Source organism: Atractosteus spatula, chromosome 14, assembly GCF_055471065.1.
Source record: "Atractosteus spatula isolate fAtrSpa1 chromosome 14, fAtrSpa1.hap1, whole genome shotgun sequence".
In the NCBI taxonomy this organism is placed as follows: Eukaryota; Metazoa; Chordata; class Actinopteri; order Semionotiformes; family Lepisosteidae; genus Atractosteus; species Atractosteus spatula.
In genome coordinates this window covers 30490937-30510329 of record NC_142719.1, presented here as the reverse complement: position 1 = coordinate 30510329, position 19393 = coordinate 30490937, and the positions used below count along the sequence as shown (strand labels likewise).

Here is a 19393-nt window from a genome sequence, read left to right as displayed (position 1 = left end):
GTGCACTGTTTTCCTCCCACAGTCCAAAGACATACCGATAGGTTAATTGGCGTCTAACTGGCCCTGGTGTGAGAGTGTCTGTGTACTGTATGTCCACCCTGTGATGAACTAGTGTCCCATCCAGGGTCTACCTAATTTACATAATTACCTAAATACCTAAAAACCTAATTTACACCCATTGCTCTGCCTGCATAGACCCCCCCCCCTCCCCCCCAGCCCTGTACTGGATAAAGCTTTTAGAAAATGGATGTAAGAGTGGGTAGTTTCTGTATTACACAAAGATGAAAAAACCACACAACTGAGCTGGCGAGAGGGTCATGACTCTAATGAGAAATCTGTGCACAAAATAACACTTGGCAATGAACCCAGGATACTTGCTGTTTAGGTGCTGATTTCCAGTCTTTACAGTCTAATAATTCTTCCTGCCAGGAATATGCTGTAACTCCCTCCTCAGAGGATGCTGAGCAGAGCAAAGCACAAAATCAATAAAAAGTCTGTCTGGTCTCCAGGCAGGACCAGGGCAGCGACTGCTGGAACGGTCTTCAGAGAAAGGCACGTGCCCACAGGGTACACACTCTCACTGCCAGGACAGGAAAAAACAGCAACCTCTGCTTCTTTCTTAACGAGAGCACACGGTCAAACACACGCAGGCATCAGGAGGGATGCTTTCTCTCTTAGCTGCTTTAAAAGGCCTTGCCTGCTGAGATCAAGTGGGATTTCGTAATCATCTATAATTCAGGGCTTCCTCTGATCCCAAGAGGATCTGAAGATGTCCCAGCATGAACTTCACTTGCATCTCTTTTGCCTCCTGTCAGGTTTTTCTGTTCCAGTCTGATTTCTCTGCATCCTGCATCCTGTCGCTTCTGTTGACAGCAAAACCTTCTTGTGATAACAGTGACCTTCATCCCCTGACCTGTCCTCTCTGAAATCACAGCTTAATTCAGCTGATGAAGCAGTTTCTCTCTCCTCCCCTGATCTGTGTGTCGTGGGGCTGCAGGAGGACTGAACCCCACTCTGGTCTTGTACAGTTTCTCTCTCCTCCCCTGATCTGTGTGTCGTGGGGCTGCGGGAGGACTGAACCCCACTCTGGTCTTGTACAGTTTCTCTCTCCTCCCCTGATCTGTGTGTCGTGGGGCTGCAGGAGGACTGAACCCCACTCTGGTCTTGTACAGCTTCTCTCTCCTCCCCTGATCTGTGTGTCGAGGGGCTGCAGGAGGACTGAACCCCACTCTGGTCTTGTCCAGTTTCTCTCTCCTCCCCTGATCTGTGTGTCGTGGGGCTGCAGGAGGACTGAACCCCACTCTGGTCTTGTACAGTTTCTCTCTCCTCCCCTGATCTGTGTGTCGTGGGGCTGCAGGAGGACTGAACCCCACTCTGGTCTTGTACAGTGTCTCTCTCCTCCCCTGATCTGTGTGTCGTGGGGCTGCAGGAGGACTGAACCCCACTCTGGTCTTGTACAGTTTCTCTCTCCTCCCCTGATCTGTGTGTCGTGGGGCTGCAGGAGGACTGAACCCCACTCTGGTCTTGTACAGTTTCTCTCTCCTCCCCTGATCTGTGTGTCGTGGGGCTGCAGGAGGACTGAACCCCACTCTGGTCTTGTACAGTTTCTCTCTCCTCCCCTGATCTGTGTGTCGTGGGGCTGCAGGAGGACTGAACCCCATTCTGGTCTTGTACAGTTTCTCTCTCCTCCCCTGATCTGTGTGTCGTGGGGCTGCAGATGCACTCAGGTGGTTGGGCACTTCAGTGGGGATTAAGTGGGTCCCCTATTGTGTGAGAAGCACTTAGGATGAAAACCAAAGAGTATGACTCAAAAGCTCTCTAATATCTTTTTCTAACAGGCAAAAGACCTGTCTTTACTTCCTGATCTCCAAGCTGCTTATTTTAACTATAAGGCATTTTTCCCACTTCATATTGAAATTGACATAAAATGAAATTAAACTCAAATTACAGTACATACTGCTAAAACATACAGGACATCTTTACCTGCCATGGACCAGGCAATTCTGTGGTCTAATACATCCCTGGCTCTATCCTTGGAGTACGACACCTCTCTCCCCTTGTCCCTCTTCTTTCTTTCAGTCATTTTCCAAAGCCTTTCCACGCTTGCAAATGGCAATCCAGCTCATAGTTCCAGAACTACTGGCAGCTGGCTAAGGGGTAATCTAATTATGCAGAATAATCCCGTTAGACTTTAATCCGGGGAAGAAGGATCCGTGCCCGAGGAGCACCTTCGGCACCTATAGATTCCCCTCTCCGAGCACCACATCGGAGATTGGCTGGAGCGCACAATCCCATCTGGGAAAAACACCAGGGCTTTTAGGTCCCGACACGAGGTCACTCCAGAATAAGGTCTGAGCTTTTCTTTTGCTTACAAAAACATCAGCCCTCAAGTCACTGCTATGACTGTCTAGAAGGTACTTTTAAATGCTCTACAGCCATCAAAGGTTCACTGACCTTTTTACTGCAATTAGGGAGATAGGAGGTTGGGTCTGGCTAAGAAAAGAATAAACTGTCTAGTGTGTATAGCCATCAATTGTTTGCATGCTCAAAGCAGTGACGGACAGTCTGATAACTCCTTTTACTAGGATTAATAAAGCCATGTTTCACACCACAAACACTGCAATTTCTTTTCAGTCATGAAAAAAGATAAAAAAAAATAAGTTTTGCTTCTGCTTTGTTGTAGTCAAAATGATTATCCTCCCCCAAATTACAAGAGAGAAGGCTCGGGCACAGGCACACTGTACACACACACAAAACCTTTTGTCGTTTTATGAATGGTGGGAACCGAATCTGCACCTCAAAGCTGCCTAGCGGTGCCATCAAGACAAGTGCCCAGGACTGAATTCCTTAGTGCCTTGACTGGAGTAGGGATTGGAATCCTAGTGCCTTGACTGGAGTAGGGATTGGAATCCCAGTGCCTTGACTGGAATAGGGATCAGAATCCCAGTGCCTTGACGGGAGTAGGGATCAGAATCCCAGTGCCTTGACGGGAGTAGGGATCAGAATCCCAGTGCCTTGACTGGAGTAGGGACTGGACTCCCCTGTGCCTTGGCTGGAATAGGGATTGGAATCGTAGTGCTTTGACTGGAGTAGGGATTGGACTCCCTAGTGCCTTGACTGAAATAGGGGTCAGAATCCCAGTGCCTTGACTGGAGTAGGGATTGGAATCGTAGTGCCTTGACTGGAATAGGGATTGGAATCATAGTGCCTTGACTGGAGTAGGGATTGGAATCCCAGTGCCTTGACTGGAATAGGGATTGTACAGCATCTGAGCCACATCTGTGACAACAACGTGGGATTATAGATTACAATAGTCTAGGATCAAGTTCCCTCCTGGCTTTCCTGTCAGGAAAATGACAAACACTCACTCTAGACTGCTGCTCTATCATTCTGTACAGGAAACTCCACAAACCTCTCCTGCCGAAAACAAATCCAGTGCGCAGCATGAAAGCGCTTACAGGGAATATTCCTGACAAACACAAAAACGTGCACTGATGGACAGCGCAGGGGCACCGAATTTCTCCTGGGCTCCCTCTGAATGTGGAAAACGAGAGAGGGACACGTGCAGCGCGAGATGAAAGAAGAAGAATCTGCTGAAGACCCTGGGGCAGAAATATGTGCTGTGCACGCAAATGCGACAGGGGCACATGTGCCTGTGCGCTCGAACAGCGAGGGACTGCTCACCAGCGTCCTGGGATCCCTCTCTTTTGGCAGGAGCTTTCTCCTGTAGACTTTGTGTTTTAGAAGCCGCCACATCTTCTGCCTGCGGCCCCAGGGACCCCCGGCCAGAGTGACGACACACCACCGCGTGGAAAAACCACAACAACATGCAAGCCCTCAACCCACTGCTAATTTGAACGGGTTCTTGAGCTGGCGAGGATGGCTGATATCTCAAAGGATAATGTGGGATTAGACCTGACAGGGAGGACAGGGCTTTGGCAGCAGTCGAGAGGCGACAGGAACATGGGGTATGAACAGTCAAGTGCAGGGGTAGTGGTTTTGACTGGGGCTACTGAGCATCCTAGTGCACTGCAATAGGTCCCTGACTGGGCTAAAGGATGGGGTCAGGTTTCAGGGATATGCTGAGTGTACGAGCTATGAATAGAAAGGGAACCCCAGACTCTGTGCACAATTAGAAATATCTGTAGGTACAACACTGATGTGCAAAAGCCTCAGTCTTACTGCCCTGTGCTGCTCTTTTAACTCAGTGACCCCCTGTTTATACAGAAACACCAGTCTGTGCTGATCTTCCACTGAGACTGCAGGCTGTCTGTGCTGAGCCGACAGATCTGTGGGCTCCGGTACACTGACCGGTCTTCAGCTCTGTGGGCGTGTGGAGGAACAGCTGATGTTAAAGTTGAGAAATAATCTGACAGGGAGTCGATCAGCTCTGATTGGGAAATGACACGGATGAGCTGTCACAACACCTCATGCTGACTCCTGTACAGTTTACCTTGAGCTGTTTTGGTCATGTTTGTGAAGATTGTGAGCGTAGATTAATGATTAAAACTAAATGACTAGATGGGTTTCTTCTCTCCCAAACTAAGTCTTATCAATAACAGTAAAAGTTAAGAAAACACTGGCAGAGGGAAACTGATAACTGGTAACAAACACTGCAACTCCTGATCGTGTCTCAGGTGTCTCAGACTGGTGCAGTACAGCGTACAGTATTACTGGACTGAGTGAACCAGCCCTGCTCACAGAGGCCCAGGCATGCAAAATATCGAAGAATGTTTTAAAGGGGGTTGTCTCGCATTCTCTCTCTGGGGGATCACTCTGTCAGATCATCTCCCTTGCTTCAGAGCCGGGGTGCAAGTCCGGACGTCACAGTTGGCATCCGCCTAATACGGGAAGACTGACCGCGAGAAAGACGAGTTTGAGTCCCAAAAACCGGACGGGCAAAGGAGAGTCAAGCGATGATCGCGATATGAAATTCCTGTCCTGCTGTGGAATTTGGAATGGGCGTACCGCGTGAAGGAGGGAGTTCTCGGAGCCCTGCCTGCCAACAAATAAAAACTGATGACTGCTGAGAGTGCTCTGCACAGAGGGATTACCGCGGATACTTCTTTGTAGCAGAAGGGATTTATTGAGTGTGGCTGACTTTGACTGTGCGCAACAAAGGAATCTTAAGGGCTCTCTCAGTCAATTTAATACATCTACTGTATGAGAAAATCTGTAATGTATTAACTGAAAAAAAAACTATGGGAAAAAAATAAATCCTGTAACAAATAAAGAGGTGAGACAGCTTCTGGGGTCCCTCTGCTGCGCACTCGCAGTGTCTGGAGCAACTGAGCTCAGATCCCGCAGAGCAGTCATTTTCATGCGGTGGTTTTTTTTGTGGGTGATGTTGATCAGCATTTCCTGGCGGTGTTTCCCGAATCCAGCGATGTGTTTTCACACCTTCTGACAGCTGGCTCATCCTGCTGTGCCAGTTCCTCCAGAGTGTCGGGAAGGAGGAGGAGGAGGAGGAGGAGGAGGAGGAGGAGGAGGGGCGACACGTCCCGTGTTCCTCGGACAGGTTGGGGAAAGAGCTCCGTCGGATCGGCTTGTATACTTCCTGATTCCGTGCCACGCTTCTTCTGAGGCGCTGCTCCCACTCGGATCTCAACATTCCCACTCCGGGACGTTGGTTGCTGTGAGCCACTCGGCTGGGGGGAGGGACGCTCCACTGCGCCTGCTTCATTCGGGATGGCATGGCTGTTACACAAAGACGTTACTCTCAGGAGTGCACAAACGCCACACACTGAAGTGTTGCATTGTAGCGTTGGTCAGTCCCATTTCCAAGTCTCTTGAAAGTCTCTTTAAATCACCAGCACCTTACAATCTGGGAAAAGCTGTGAATGTGGACCACTTAAACCCAACGACACACAGTCATCCAGATCCGGAACTGGATCACTCTGAAGTGAAGGGCAACCGAGGCTCATGAGAAGAAGGTGTGTTTGTTTTTAAAAGACGGTCTTCCAGCTGATTAATGACAGTGTGCAGCTAATTATGTCTGACATCACACCTCGGGAACACAGACGGCCTTTCGATCAGCTCTTGGCAGCAGTGCACCCTGGCTGACACTGTTCCACATTCCTCCCTTTGTGTGCGTTGACACACGTCAACAGCGCTCACACTCCGCATGACTCATGGGTACACGACGAGCCCTGAACAACGACTCCGACACCTGTGTGAGACTCTTTCCCGGCCGAATCAAGCCGGGGGGTGCAGGAGGTTTGTGGCCCACGTCACGACCCAGCTGGACGGATTCTGATCCAGAACCGGGGTCCACTGTTTGATGCTGTGGGCTTGTAGAAGCTGGGCAGGGATGTTGATCCCTGTCATGTTATTTCTTGTGGACCTACCTTGGTCTAATCTATCCATCCAGTTTCTATCCATGTGATCCAATCCAGGGTAGAGGGGGAACTGCAGCTTAACCTGGCAAGCAATGGGCACAAGGCAGGGTACACCCCGGACTGGACGTCCATCGCACGGCATGCACACAATCACACCAGGGCCAATTGTCCCAGAAGCTATTCAACCTGCCAGCATGTTTATGGACTGTGGGAGGAAACCGGAGCAGCCGGAGGACACCCACACAAACACAGGGAGAACATGCAGGCTCCACACGGACAGACGCCCCAGATGTGTGTTGTAGAGCCGGCACGGATGGCAATGATCAAAGCAAGGTAACGAACGGCCTGTGAGTACAGTTTGGAGCTCTGACCAAACTGTTCCCAGAAGGGGAAGGAAATCGCAGGGAAGAGCTGGCTCTCCAGAATCACGCTTTCCTGCAGAATCTCTGGATTCAATCCGTCTTGGCAGTAACAGAGCTGCCCGAGTCTTGTTTCGCCACCATAATCTCAAGCCGTTGGCTGGCCTGAGATGTTTTTCAACGAGGATCGTGCCCAGAAGCGTGTTAAAGCAGCACCGACCCCTGGAATTTGGGGTCAGCACAGGTAGAAGCAGGGATAACTGTGACTTAACTGGACTGGAAATTCACAAGGAGATCAAGCACCCCTAGCGGTCACAACAGCAAAACGAAATCCCTGAATAAAATCCCAGCAATTCCCCACGCAAGCCGACACGGCAGGAATTCCTCCGAGCATTTCAGGAAATCGGAGAAATTCAGACAGGCCCAGGTGATCGTTCTCAAAGCTTTTGCAATCTCCGAGTCCTTGATTTCTTTTATTCTCGGTTCCACCCTTCCTTGAAAGGACTCGAAAAAGAAGCCACCCTCTTTCAAGAGCCCATTCATGCCCTTGTGAGGGGCACTGCAGGCACTCAGAATCCTGCTTCATCAGATGAACGCGCCGTTAAGAGAAAAGAGAAAATCTTATTTTCGTGTCTCCTGAGATGAGTCTGCGGGGCCTGGCCAAGGGCGTGCCCTCTCCCCCCATTCTGCTTGGTGGAGTGTGCGGTGCCCTTGCAGTGCAGGGCAGTGAGAGAGGCACCTCTATGGGGAATGGGCTGTCATTAGCCGGGTGGTGGCGGGGATTCTCAAGGTGCTAAAATACTCTGCCTGACTACCAGAAAGGAGAAATGGCCTGGAACCGTGCTCGGCTCTGTGCAGCTGTGGATTTCTCACTGCTCCGTGTCACCCCTGCGGAAAAAATCAGGCGGACCAATCGCTCCCCGACTGGCACCGAAAAAGTTAATTTCCTGCTTGGGTGCTGCTTGCGCAGGCTGAAACAATATGTTTTCCAGGGGGGGGGGGGGGGAACGAACTGCGGCTTGCACAATATTCTGCACAATAAATTACATTTCAGGGCCGCAAGATCTGGAAGCACTGCCGCGTTTCCAAACCCTGGCTCGTTTGAGCTGATGTCTGCAGGATCTGACTGCCCTCGCCAGCCAGACCTGAGCGATGAGCAGACCCCTGGGTGTACATCTACCGAGTGAACTTTCCCCTCGAAAAGCGAGACCTGGAGAGCAAGCGAAAGAGTTTCTGCTCGGCCCTGATCATTACGGTAATTTGTTGTCACTGCGTGGGAACAGCAAGTTCTGCTCCACAAAAGGGACAGTGTTTATTTTTTCTCCTCCTCCAGGAGAGATTCTCCTCCAGGAGAGATTGGATAAGTGTTTCCCACCCCAGCCTCAGGACAGACACCCCCACAGTGCAGCAAGGCAGAGGGCAGTGGGCACAGCGGCTGGGGTGAGTTGAATCTTTCAGACAGTTTGTTAAGTTTGTTTCCAGCATGCTGTCTTCTCCCTGGAGGTCTCCCTTTGAAACACAAACCAAATGAGGGAGAATTCTCTCCACTCCAGCCGAGACTGTTTTGAAAAGGGAGGGAGAGGAGGGGTCAGTAACTATCATTTTTTTAATAGCAAGAGAAATAATGAAGCTGTTGCAGCTGTAGAAAGTAAAAAAAAACCCATCATAATAACGCCCAGAGCCTTCCCCTCACATTAAATAACCTTCATTTTCCTCCCCAGCCTCTGCCCGGCTCTGGATGGAGAGCGGTCTAGCACGCACAGTGCTGCAGCTGGAGTTTGGAACGTGCTTCTCCATCTGGGGAGGGGAGGGCACTGCTGGATGTCGGAGGAGGCTAAAGATTTTCCTCGGACCCGTGTCGAAATTTAAACGAGCGCCTGCTATGAACGCTGCCCCCCCACTCTCCTCCCCCTCACACGTGAGAGACGTCTTTATCCACCTCACGAGCGCCCGACAGGAGACAGGAGACAGGAGACAGGAGACAGGGCCTCTCTCCAGACTGGGACGCCTGCTTCTGGGGCCCGTTTCCACAGAAGAGCAACCGAATTCCATGGAAGCACCCTGGAAGGCAAACGTTTCCAGCGGACGTGACAGCTGGGGAGCGCGCCGTCCTCCGCGGGGAGCTGGGGAGCGCTGGAGGTGGCGGGGGGGGAGGATGTGGAGCTGGGCTGCCGGAGATACAGCATGTCCACAGCTCACCGCTGCTGGGATTTTAACCACAAGTTAAAACCCACCAGCCTGGTGTCACCTGCCTGAGCTGGTCTCCCAGTGCATTCCAGAAGAAGACTCTGGACAATGTCGCTCCTGCACTCCTTTAAGGCTGGATACACACAACTACACTTCGTTTGTGCTCTCCAGGCGTTCCCGTTCCTAGTCTGAGGCTCTGACATTCCCAAACCCTGCGAAATGCTGGGAGACCTGTTTCTCCAGGCCTGTGGAATAATCTCGTCGGTATGGGATCTTGCCAGCCAGTCAAGCACTTTCATACCCTGTCATATTCTCTGTTATACTCCAGCTGCCTTTTACTCTATTGTACAGCACCTTAAGATGGTGGGCAATGAAAGACACGATAGACAATAATAGTTACTGTAACCTTAAGATGCTATACAGTGACGCCGCAATGAATTTGATCAAAACAATGTCTGGACTTCTAAGGTGTGCTTAACAAGGATAGTGGGCCAGGTAGCAAAAAAAAAAAACATTGCATGCTCTTCAGTTAGATTCACTTCAATTCAGTTTGCATTGAATTCAGTTTACATTGAATTCAGTTTAATTCAGTTTGCATTGAATTCAGTTTGCACCGAAGGCACTTTAATTCTGTTTGCACTGGATTCAGTTTGATTTAGTTTGCACTGGATTCAGTTTGATTCAGTTTGCACAGAAGTCAGTTTGATTCAGTTTTGCAGTGAATTCAGTTTGCATGCTAAGGGCTGGCGAAGAGCAAGGTACAGTAGGCCTTGAATTTCACCGGCTAGCAGCTGGGTGCAGAATATCGCAGGACACGGTGACGAGGGAGGTCACACCCTCCGCTCCGGGAGCACAGCAGCTGCTGAGGGGGAGTGGCTGTGGCCACAGAGATGCGGCTTTCTCCCTCTGATGGGCCGGCCCTCCAGCCTAGCAGGTGAAGTTAACATCGCAGCACTGCCACATCCACAGCTACTTGGGCCTGACCTCGTGCTGACCTCCCCAACACCACCGCCCCCTCCCCCACCTCATCTAAATCCAGCAGGAAAAGGCCCCACCATTCCCTGTCACCCGAAGCTCCCAGCCCCTCCTCGGGCTCCCGAGAGTCATGTTCATAATGTTGCAATGATCTGTGGCTCCTGTTACTTTGATTCAGAACAAAACGCGCCTGCAGGGAACACTCGTTCCTGGATACAATCCACCCTTAGCCCTTTCTGCTGTAAACCCGCGTCATGGCATGAGGCCAGGCATGGAGACACGAATAAAACCTGTGCACAGCACTCTCCTCCCTCGCGCAGGCTGCGTTCTGCCCGTTTGATGCAGCCTGTCATTAAGCCCTGTGATCTACTGTCCGCCGAGGAATTGCTCTCAGGAGTTGGTTTGGGACGCCTGGAGATGATGGAACGGCCACCATAATATCTCATTATCCTTTCGGAAACAAAAATATGACTCAAAGTCCTCTCGGCAATCCTGGCTACTGATTACTCTTTTTAAAAAATACGACCTGAAGTTCTCTATTGACCTTCTAATTATTGTCCTATTTTCTCTGCAATTTGCAGAGATGCGCTTGCAGAGAAACCCTTAGATAGATATACTGTAATAACTGCTTACACTTATATAGCGCTTTTCTGGACACTCCACTCAAAGCACTTTACAGGTAATGGGGACTCTCCTCCACCACCGCCAGTGTGTAGCCCCACCTGGATATTGTGACAGCAGCCATAGTGCGCCAGTACTCTCACCACACACCAGCTCTCAGTGGGGAGGAGTGATGAAGCCAGTTCATAAATGGGGATTATTAGGAGGCCATAATTGGTAAGGGCCAGGGCGAAATTTAGGCAGGATGCTGGGGTTACACCCCTACTCTTATCAAGAAACTCCCTGGGATTTTTAATGACCACAGAGAGTCAGGACCTCAGTTTTACATCTCATCTGAAGGACAGCGCCTGTTTACAGTATAGTGTCCCATCTCTATACTGGGGCATTCGGACCCCACACAGACCGCAGGGTGAGCGCCCCCTGCTGGCCCCACTAACACCGCTTCCAGCACCAGCCTTAGTTTTTCCCGGGAGTCTCCCATCCAAGTACTGGCCAGGCTCACACAGTGGGGCTGCCAGTTGTGACTTGCAGGGTGATGTGGCTGCTGGCGATCTATCTTTCTGATGCTGTGGTTAGTGCCTCATACTATTTGTGCCTGTCGGTTTGTTAGAGATGTGAGACCAGCTGCCCCTCTGTAAACTTGGCCACATCCGCCTGAGCTTCTAAAATGTGTCAATTCTGAGCTCCACAGCTGTGCGTTTTCCAGTGTTTGTGATGAAAGTGTTGAATACCGAACAGCGCTGACTTTCAAAGAGACCTAACGACACAAGCTGCCACAGAGGGTGTTGTTCGGAGGAAGATCATTTTCGGCCTGGATTTTCAGAAGTATTTACTCGCACTCTTCCGTCACCTGCTTCCCAGCTCCCGGCTGTTCACACGCTCAATTAAGAACTGCAAGGCACCCATTCGGCTGACCTCCAGAGACGTCAGGGTTAGGAGGAGAATATGTTCCTATTTACCCAGCGGTGTGGAAAATTGACGTCAGTTCATGCTGCAGTGACCACGCAAACAGAAAAAAAGCCATCTACAAAAAGCATAGCCTAGATGAAATTACACTGTGGATTTCTTTTGCTGTGGGGCAAGTATCTCTTTCATGGTGTGAAACATTGCTTTTTCTATGCTATTGCTTCACTGCATTCCGAGGCTAGGTTGTATTTATTCGTTCTGTAAAAAAAACTGTCCACAGCCCTGAAAAAAATTGATGGAGTTTATGGGAATGCCAATATGCACTAAATGGAGAGATACAGTAAAAATATATTTGAAGACAAGTCCTGATTGGCCATTAGGTGTAAAGCCACCGTACCGTAGCTAAACAATAATAAAACTGAATGCTCACAGATTATAATTCCTTATTCCTTTTTTTAAATGCATCTCGTAAAAATATCAACAGTGGAAGACGAGGAGCTTTGTACAAAAGCACAATGTGTTTGACAAAATGGCAGATTCCATCAGCCATCTGGCTGTGATTGGGGCCTCAGGTTCTGGGACGCTGTTATGATTCTGATTGGGGTTCATATACGGATGAGCAACAGGTGAGTCGATAAAGGATTTCACAGACAGCATCTCACCTTTTCTCCTTTAGGAAGATTGAAAACAACAGCCAAGAAATTGAGCTAAAGTCATAGACACAGCCTACAGTATATAGCTTTAAATCATCAGAATTTTCAGCACCTTCTGCAGCCTGGTACAGAGAGATCCAGCTTCACTTGATCAGTTTAACAGAGAGTACCACCACAGAGCGCCATAGCTTATCAAAAAAATTCCAATCTTTTCCATGGGAATAATATAATACTTCAAACCCAAGGAATAGAGGGCATGTGTTGCAGTTTCAGTGCAGACTTTAATATTGTTGTACCTAAAGCTGTAAATACAGCCCTCGGAGCTGGGCAGCAGAACCAATGCAAACACATGATGGCCTTTTTTTTTAAAACAGTGCTGTATGTTATTGCATTCGGCCAAACGCAGCCTAAAAATTCATCTTTTACCGCTGTTAAAGAGGGCTGGACACGCAGATGCTTCAGTTTCAGCAAACCGTCATGATTATGGTTCCAATAAAAAAAAGCCTCTAGTTACACATTAGCAATCTGCTGCTGATATTGTAGTCAGCCCTCAATATGGAGGGAGACTCCTTTTTGAAAAGCCCGCAGTCATTAATTATTGAAAAGAGATTTAGTCGGGGCATGGCCATGGTGACACGCAGTAGGCTCTCGCTAAGAAGTTGATTCCGAGACTCATTACATTAATTGTGCCTTAGAGTCAAATCAGATCCACCTCAATCTGCTGGCCAAACAGGGCGCTGTAGAGAAGGTTAAGAGAATTATGGAGCGTGTCTCAGCCCCTCCACTGTGAATTCTTACTCCTCCCATCTGGGAGACTCCTCTGTGACCTCAGGTGGAACGGTGACAGACTCGGCAAATCTTTCCCCTTCTCTGCGATCTCACTCTCCAACAATGCAAAATAAGCCTCTGATCCCCTGAAGCACTGGCGTGCTGCATGCCTTATTGGCAATGTTTGTGTGTTTGATTGGTTGGTTATGTCATATTGTCGTGTTGGACTTGGAGAGCCATTTTCCCCTGGGGGACAAGAAAGTCCGAGTTGAATGAAGTGCCGCGGAGTGCAGCAGTGCTCTCGGTGGCGGATTTGCATGTCTTCCCGCAGGTGACAGCTGCATCACAGCGGTGGTGTGCAAGCTGATACCTGCCTCACGCTGTACTCAGCTGCCAGGGACCAGCGCAGTAACTCCTGAATGAGGGGGAGCTGCCGCCACCCAATGCCAATGCCAAAAAAGCTCAGTGAGGTATTTTGCCAAGGGATAGACACTCCGGTTGTGTGATGTAGCTCCTGTGCACCTGTGTGGGATTTGCAGTTCCTGTTTCAGCAGCTATATCACCCTGGCATCCCACTGAAGCTCAGCAGGTACTAGTCAGTACCTGGATGGGAGACTCCTGGGAAAGCTGAGGCTCCTGCTGGAAGAGGTGTTAGTGGGACCAGTAGGGGGTGCTCATCCTGCGGTCTTTGTGGTTCCCAATGCCCTAGTATAGTGTAAACTGTAAAAAGGGCTATCCTCTGGAAATGACGTAAAACCAAGGTCCCGACTCTCTGTGGTCATTAAAACTCCCAGGGAGTTTCTTGAAAAGAGTAGGGGTGTAACCCTGCATCCTGACCAAATTTCCCCCTAGCCTTTACCAGTCATGGCCTCCTAATGATCCCCAGCTATGAACTGGCTTCATCACTCTGTTCTCTTCAGTGTGTGGTGAGCATACTGGTGTACTCTGGCTGCTGTCGCATCATCCAGGTGGGGCTGCACACTGGTGGTGGTGGAGGGGAGTCCCCATTACCTGTAAAGCACTTTGAGTGGAGCGTCCAGAAAAGCGCTATAAAAGTGTAAGCAATTATTATTATTTCATTCAGAAAAGAACAGCTCCAGGTGTAAGCTATTCATGTACTTGAACGTCTCTTCTTACAAAACCAGCAGCGCTTGTGTGTCAGGGGCAGTGAAATCTGCACAGCAGCGACGAGCAGATTCGGACACAAGTCTCTTTGCGGTCGAAGCCCCAGCTTCGCACTCCTCCTTCATGCAGGGGGAGAGGACTCTGCCAGCTTGCTGGTTCAGCCAGCTGCCAGGCAGGTTTGGCGTCTTTGCCGCCTGTGGAGCACCCTGGGAATGGGTGGGTTGCCCAGAGTCTGTGCTGTGATGTACGTCAAAACAGTGAGGGGCTGGGCTGCCCGCGTCATGGCAACCTCACCGACAAAGTGCCCTGGGGCAGTTCTGGGCCAAAGCCCATGGCCGGTGTAGCCAAGGAAGCAGGACAGAGGGGTGTCGGGTTACAGCCCTGTAGGGGAACAGGCAGGGACACCCAGCAGCCAAGGAGAGAGGGCAGAGAGAACACGGTGGAATGGGCACGTTTCATTGACACCATGTGGAGAATCCCCATGCAGCATTTTATTACTGGTATTGACCTAGGATTTCGCTTTGCTTTTTAAGAACAGAAGAAGGTTATATTTGGGTTTTAGTAATTGATCCCAGGATCTCATCCAGCTGTTTCTTAAAGGAAGCCAGGATATCGGCTTTAAACACATGGCTGGGCAGCTTGTTCCACACTCCCACCACCCTTTGTGTAAAGAAGTGCCTCCTGTTCTCAGTGTTAAGTGCTAAGTCAGTCAAGTCAATGTTACGTTCTCAGTGTAAACTACACTTTACAAGTGCGGTGGCTCTGTGGCTAAGGATCCGCGCCTGTGGCTGGAAGGTTGCCGGTTCATATCCGGCAGCCAGTAGAGGAACCCTACTCCGTTGGGCCCCTGAGCAAGGCCCTTAACCCCAACTCCTCCAGAGGCACCGTATAAATGGCTGACCCTGCGCTCTGACCCCAAGCTTCTCTCCCTGTCTGTGTGTCTCATGGAGAGCAAGTTGGGGGTATGCAAAAAGACAAATTCCTAATGCAAGAAGTTGTATATGGTTAATAAAGCGATCTCTATCTTATTTCCATTCAAGACTAGAGGAGCTCAGTTCCTCCAGCCTGTCAGTGTGGGACATTACTTAAGCCCTGGAATGCCTCGCGTTGCTCTTCTCTGCACTGATTTCAGAGCACCTGACTCAAATTACCAGAGACCATTAGTAACGGCAGTTAAATACATTAATATTAAAGGGGCGAAGAACAGAGGAGCTACGCACCCCTCCAAGCAGAGAGGCAGCGCAGCAACTGGCAGTTAACAGCCTGCAGTTTCAGACGCTGAAAATAAGACACGGAGTGACGCTCTGCTTTTCCTCGTAGTTGACGGACGAGGGACAGCTGGCGCTAAACAATTAAAAAAAAATACATCGGTCTCTCTAAGAATTTCAACCTAGTGCGGTGCTGAGCGCTCATTAGGACACCCAGCGTGCTACACCGACCACCAGTCGATTTTCCGTGAAAAGACCAGCGCTCTGAGGGGACTGACTCGACAGACCGGCGACAGAGATCGCGGCGGGGGGAAAGGTTCCACAACACAGCGCCGCTCAACCGCCTCTCTCACATCAGAGGAGCGGCATACATATTTTAGAACCCGCAAACGCAACTGTTAAAAGTCATTAGAAAAGACAACCCGGACCCCATTACACGGCACACGGCAGTGCGCTTTACTGGAACGGGTACAGTGCTCAAACTGCAGGCGGCAGCCGTAGGGACAATTCACAATTCCAGCAGGTGAATGAACCGTGACAGGTAGGAGGGTTGGGGTTATGACGGGGATGCCTGGAAAGGAAATAATGCGGCCATCTCTTCCTCAAGCACACTATTACAATATTTACAGTACTACAATATATCCCCCCCAGCGGCAGCAGGCTGTTCGGTGAAGGTGAGGCGCTGACCGTCCTCGGCAGCGATGTGACCAGCGTCCTAACTTTCCCCTGCGCACTCGCTCTCCCGCACGGCCAGCGCCGGCGGTCCCTCCGCTCGGAGCCGGCGTTTACCCTACACGTGTCGGCTCCGCAGCCCGAACCCGACGGCCCAGGCACTCTGCCACGACGTGCGCGCAGACAAAGGTTAAGAAACCCGGGAGCAAAGAACAACAAACGGGACGCGGCAAAGGTGGAAAACGAGAACCCGCCGTTGCGTCTACCTGGCCCGTCTCTTCGCCGCCCGGTCGTCTCCCAGTGACCCGAGCTCTAACTCAAGCCTTCCCAAAAGACCGTTTGTGAAGAAGCGCCAGCTAAAAAAATAAATCATTCAAAAAAAAAAAATCTGCTCTGCTTTAAACGCGCTTGGTCGCCAAAGCGCTCCAGCTCGGGCGACTTCGTTAGACCAGAGAGCAAAGCAGCTTACTGACAGCTAAATATGCCAATAACACCGTATTCGTTTCAGGAGTGTCTTCGTATTTAATTCCTTGCTTGCAATGTTGCAGGCATTCATTTCTCTCCTTATCACACATGAATTCATTAACAACAAGGGAAGCGGCACAGTGCCGTTGACTTACCTCCACCGCTCATAATGCATAGACTGGCTTCTCATCCGAGAGAGCGAGAGCCTCCGAGAAAATATTATTCCCTCAGAAAGACACGGGGAGATTTCGTGAAACGAAAGTATTTTCCTCCGTTATCTTTTCAGGAGGCGAAATTATTTCATTGCAGTATTCCTCATTCGACACAGTTTTAGTATTTTTTTTGTAGCAATTTTTAAAAAGCCACCGCTGTCTACGGCAATACCTCGCACTCCCGAGATGTCGCGTTTCTGCCTTCGACTGTTCCCAGTCCCGAAATTGCGCCGTGTGATTTATCCACAGACGAGGCGAAAAAGAGATGCGGGTTGGTGTGGAATTCGAGGGTGTTCCCTAAGTACAGGAGCCGATTGCATTCAGCCGGGCTGTCGTGACAGTGCCGCTTGAGGAAATTCGATTAATTCCGGATTTCAATGGAGGTGCATTGTAGGCGCATTCCGCGTCTGCTCTCCTGGGAGTCTGAAGTAGACCCGAAAAATCTGTAGCGCTCTGTCTACGGGCAGGCTCCCCGTACTCTACTCTCAGTTTGAGCCAATTCCACTGACATGATAGCCAGTGGGAACTGATCCTCGTCTGCGGTTTAAGGAGGCGTCAGAGGCGCGGACCTGACATCTGAAGAGAGTCGGTGTCAATGTGTCAGTCGATCGCAGGGAAAAAAAAAATCAAGCGCCCTTCATGTTTTACTACGGTTACGCACAGAGAGATGTGTTGTCAGTGGAAACAACGTGAGGGTGTTTTGCCCCTTTTTTTTAATTCAAAGGAAGATTTTAGCACCACGAAAAAAGAAATCGTGCGCCACCTACTGGGGAGCCTTGGTAATTGTTTTCTTCGGATAGGTGTCATCATAATGTGTAGATTAGGCTGAATCATTGAATCATTGCCCTGTTCATCCTGCTGTGTCGTTTAAGTGAAACGCTGACTTCTTTATTCTCTTCACCTCGGCTCATGTTCCTTGATTGAGGTCATTATTGATAATTACTGTACATATTTCTGCAATTTCTGCATGCCCTGTGGATCATAATCTCCTCCATGCATCAGAATCAGTAACAATTCCATTTCATGTTTAAGGACTTCTAAAAAAAATCAAAGCACTGTACAACTGTGCACACGTAGCACACTTTCCAGGAGTGAAGAAAACACGGTAAAGTAAATCAAAGAGCTAAGAGCACAAGTCAGCTGTACATTAGAAGCTGGAGTGGGCAGGTGTTGAAGTGACTTTTCCAGACGTCAGCAGTCTCAAGTGGACTTGAGTAGAGAGGGGGAGATTGACAGGAGACTCTCTCGCCTGGTCTTCACTCAGAAAGGCCTGGATCAGCACGTCTCACAGGAGGAGCTGGGTCCATCCATCCATTTTCTGACTGCTTTATCCAGTACAGGGATGTGGGGGAGCTGGCACCTATCCCAGCAAGCAATGGGCTCAAGGCAGGACACACCCAGGACAGGACGCCAGTCCACTATGCGCACAGACCCCCCCCACTCACACCAGGGCCAATTTTCCCAGAAGCCAATTAACCCACCAGCATGTCCTTGGACTGTGGGAGAAAGCTGGAGCACCCAGAAGAAACCCACACAAACACACAGAGAACACACAAACTCCATGCAGATTGCTCCCCATGCCCCCAGCACTGCAAGGCAACAATGCTAACCAGCGTGCTGCAAGAGCTGGGTCACACTCAAGCAATTAACGCTGAAGGGAACCTGGAGCTATCAGCAGCAGGACCTCAATATCCACTCTAAACCCGATTGGAGCCAGTACAATTGACCAGGGACAGGAGTGAAGTGCAGGTACAATCCATTTGAAGTTACACACAGGATATACTGAAGACTAGGAGTACTTTAGAGAAGAAGTCTCAGTAAGGCATTACAGTAGTCTAATCTCGAAATAATGGCATGGATCAATAGAGCAGTATCAGGGGGAGTGAGGCCCTTAACCCTTATCAGCACTACCATGAATAAACACGTTTTCACATTCCCTCCTAAGTTTTGACCCACTTTTTTGGCCTGTGTTTGAGAGCGATGCGCTCTCTGTGTAAATAGCGATGGTATTTTAATAGAAGCAATGTGGCCTAAAAGTCTCAATTGCAAATTTCCGTGGAATTACTGTGCTGTGCATGAGGTGCATTAATACAGCTGCTTCCCCTGCAACAGATATTATTAGGTTAATGCATCCGCTCCGGCATTACTCAGACAGGCAAGACTTCTGTCTCCGGCTCTCGCAACAGTTCACTTTCTGGAGGCGTGCCTGAAGGATGGACAAGGCTCCAGCGTGTCTCTGGTCCACTACACCACTACACAGCCAGCAGCCATACCACCCTGCAGCTCACCCTGGCAGCTCACTGAAGTACAGTGTCGGGGACACTATGCTGTGAAAAGGCACGGTACTTCGGATGAGATGTAAAACCGAGGTCCCGACTCTCTGTGGTCATTAAAAATCCCAGGGCGTTTCTTGAAGAGAGTATGGGTGTTACCCTGCATCCTGGCCAAATTTCCCCCCTGGCCTTTACCAATCATGGCCTCCTAATAATCCCCATCTCTGAACTGGCTTCATCACTCTGTTCTCTTTCCTGCTGATAGCTGGTACTGTATGTGGTGGGAGTACTGGTGCACTATGGCTGCCGTCACATCATCCAGGTGGGGCTGCACACTGGTGGTGGTGGAGGGGAGTCCCCATTACCTTACAAAGTACTTTGAGTGGAGTGTCCAGAAGAGCGTTATTTAAGTGTCAGTGATTATTATTATTATTACACCATTACATTGCAGTTTTGGGGAATCCAACTGCACCTCTTCCATGACAGCCTGCATGTCCCCTCATGAAACGATGCTCCAGAAAAGCCAGGTGTTACAAATGACCTCATCCAAATTGCAACCTGTAAGGGTGGATTTCAAAACACCCACTTGAAAACGAGTCAATAGGCTGCTGGAAAGTTCCTTCCGAGGAAA

General features: G+C 49.8%; 1 protein-coding gene across 4 annotated transcripts in view; it reads right to left on the bottom strand.

Moving 5' to 3' along the window:
- ablim3 (actin binding LIM protein family, member 3) overlaps positions 1-17170 on the bottom strand; it is a 122708-nt gene extending 105538 nt beyond the window's left edge. For 2 of the 4 annotated variants that reach the window (XM_088932498.1, XM_088932497.1), the window contains exon 1: positions 16433-17148. In XM_088932498.1, coding sequence (XP_088788624.1) covers positions 16433-16445 — 13 coding nt within the window. In that variant the 5' untranslated portion in view covers positions 16446-17148. Of the gene's footprint in view, positions 1-16432 lie in introns of all 4 variants that reach the window. The other 2 variants (XM_088932496.1, XM_088932495.1) reach the window with 2 other exon arrangements.
- Between the last annotated feature and the right edge of the window lie 2223 nt (positions 17171-19393).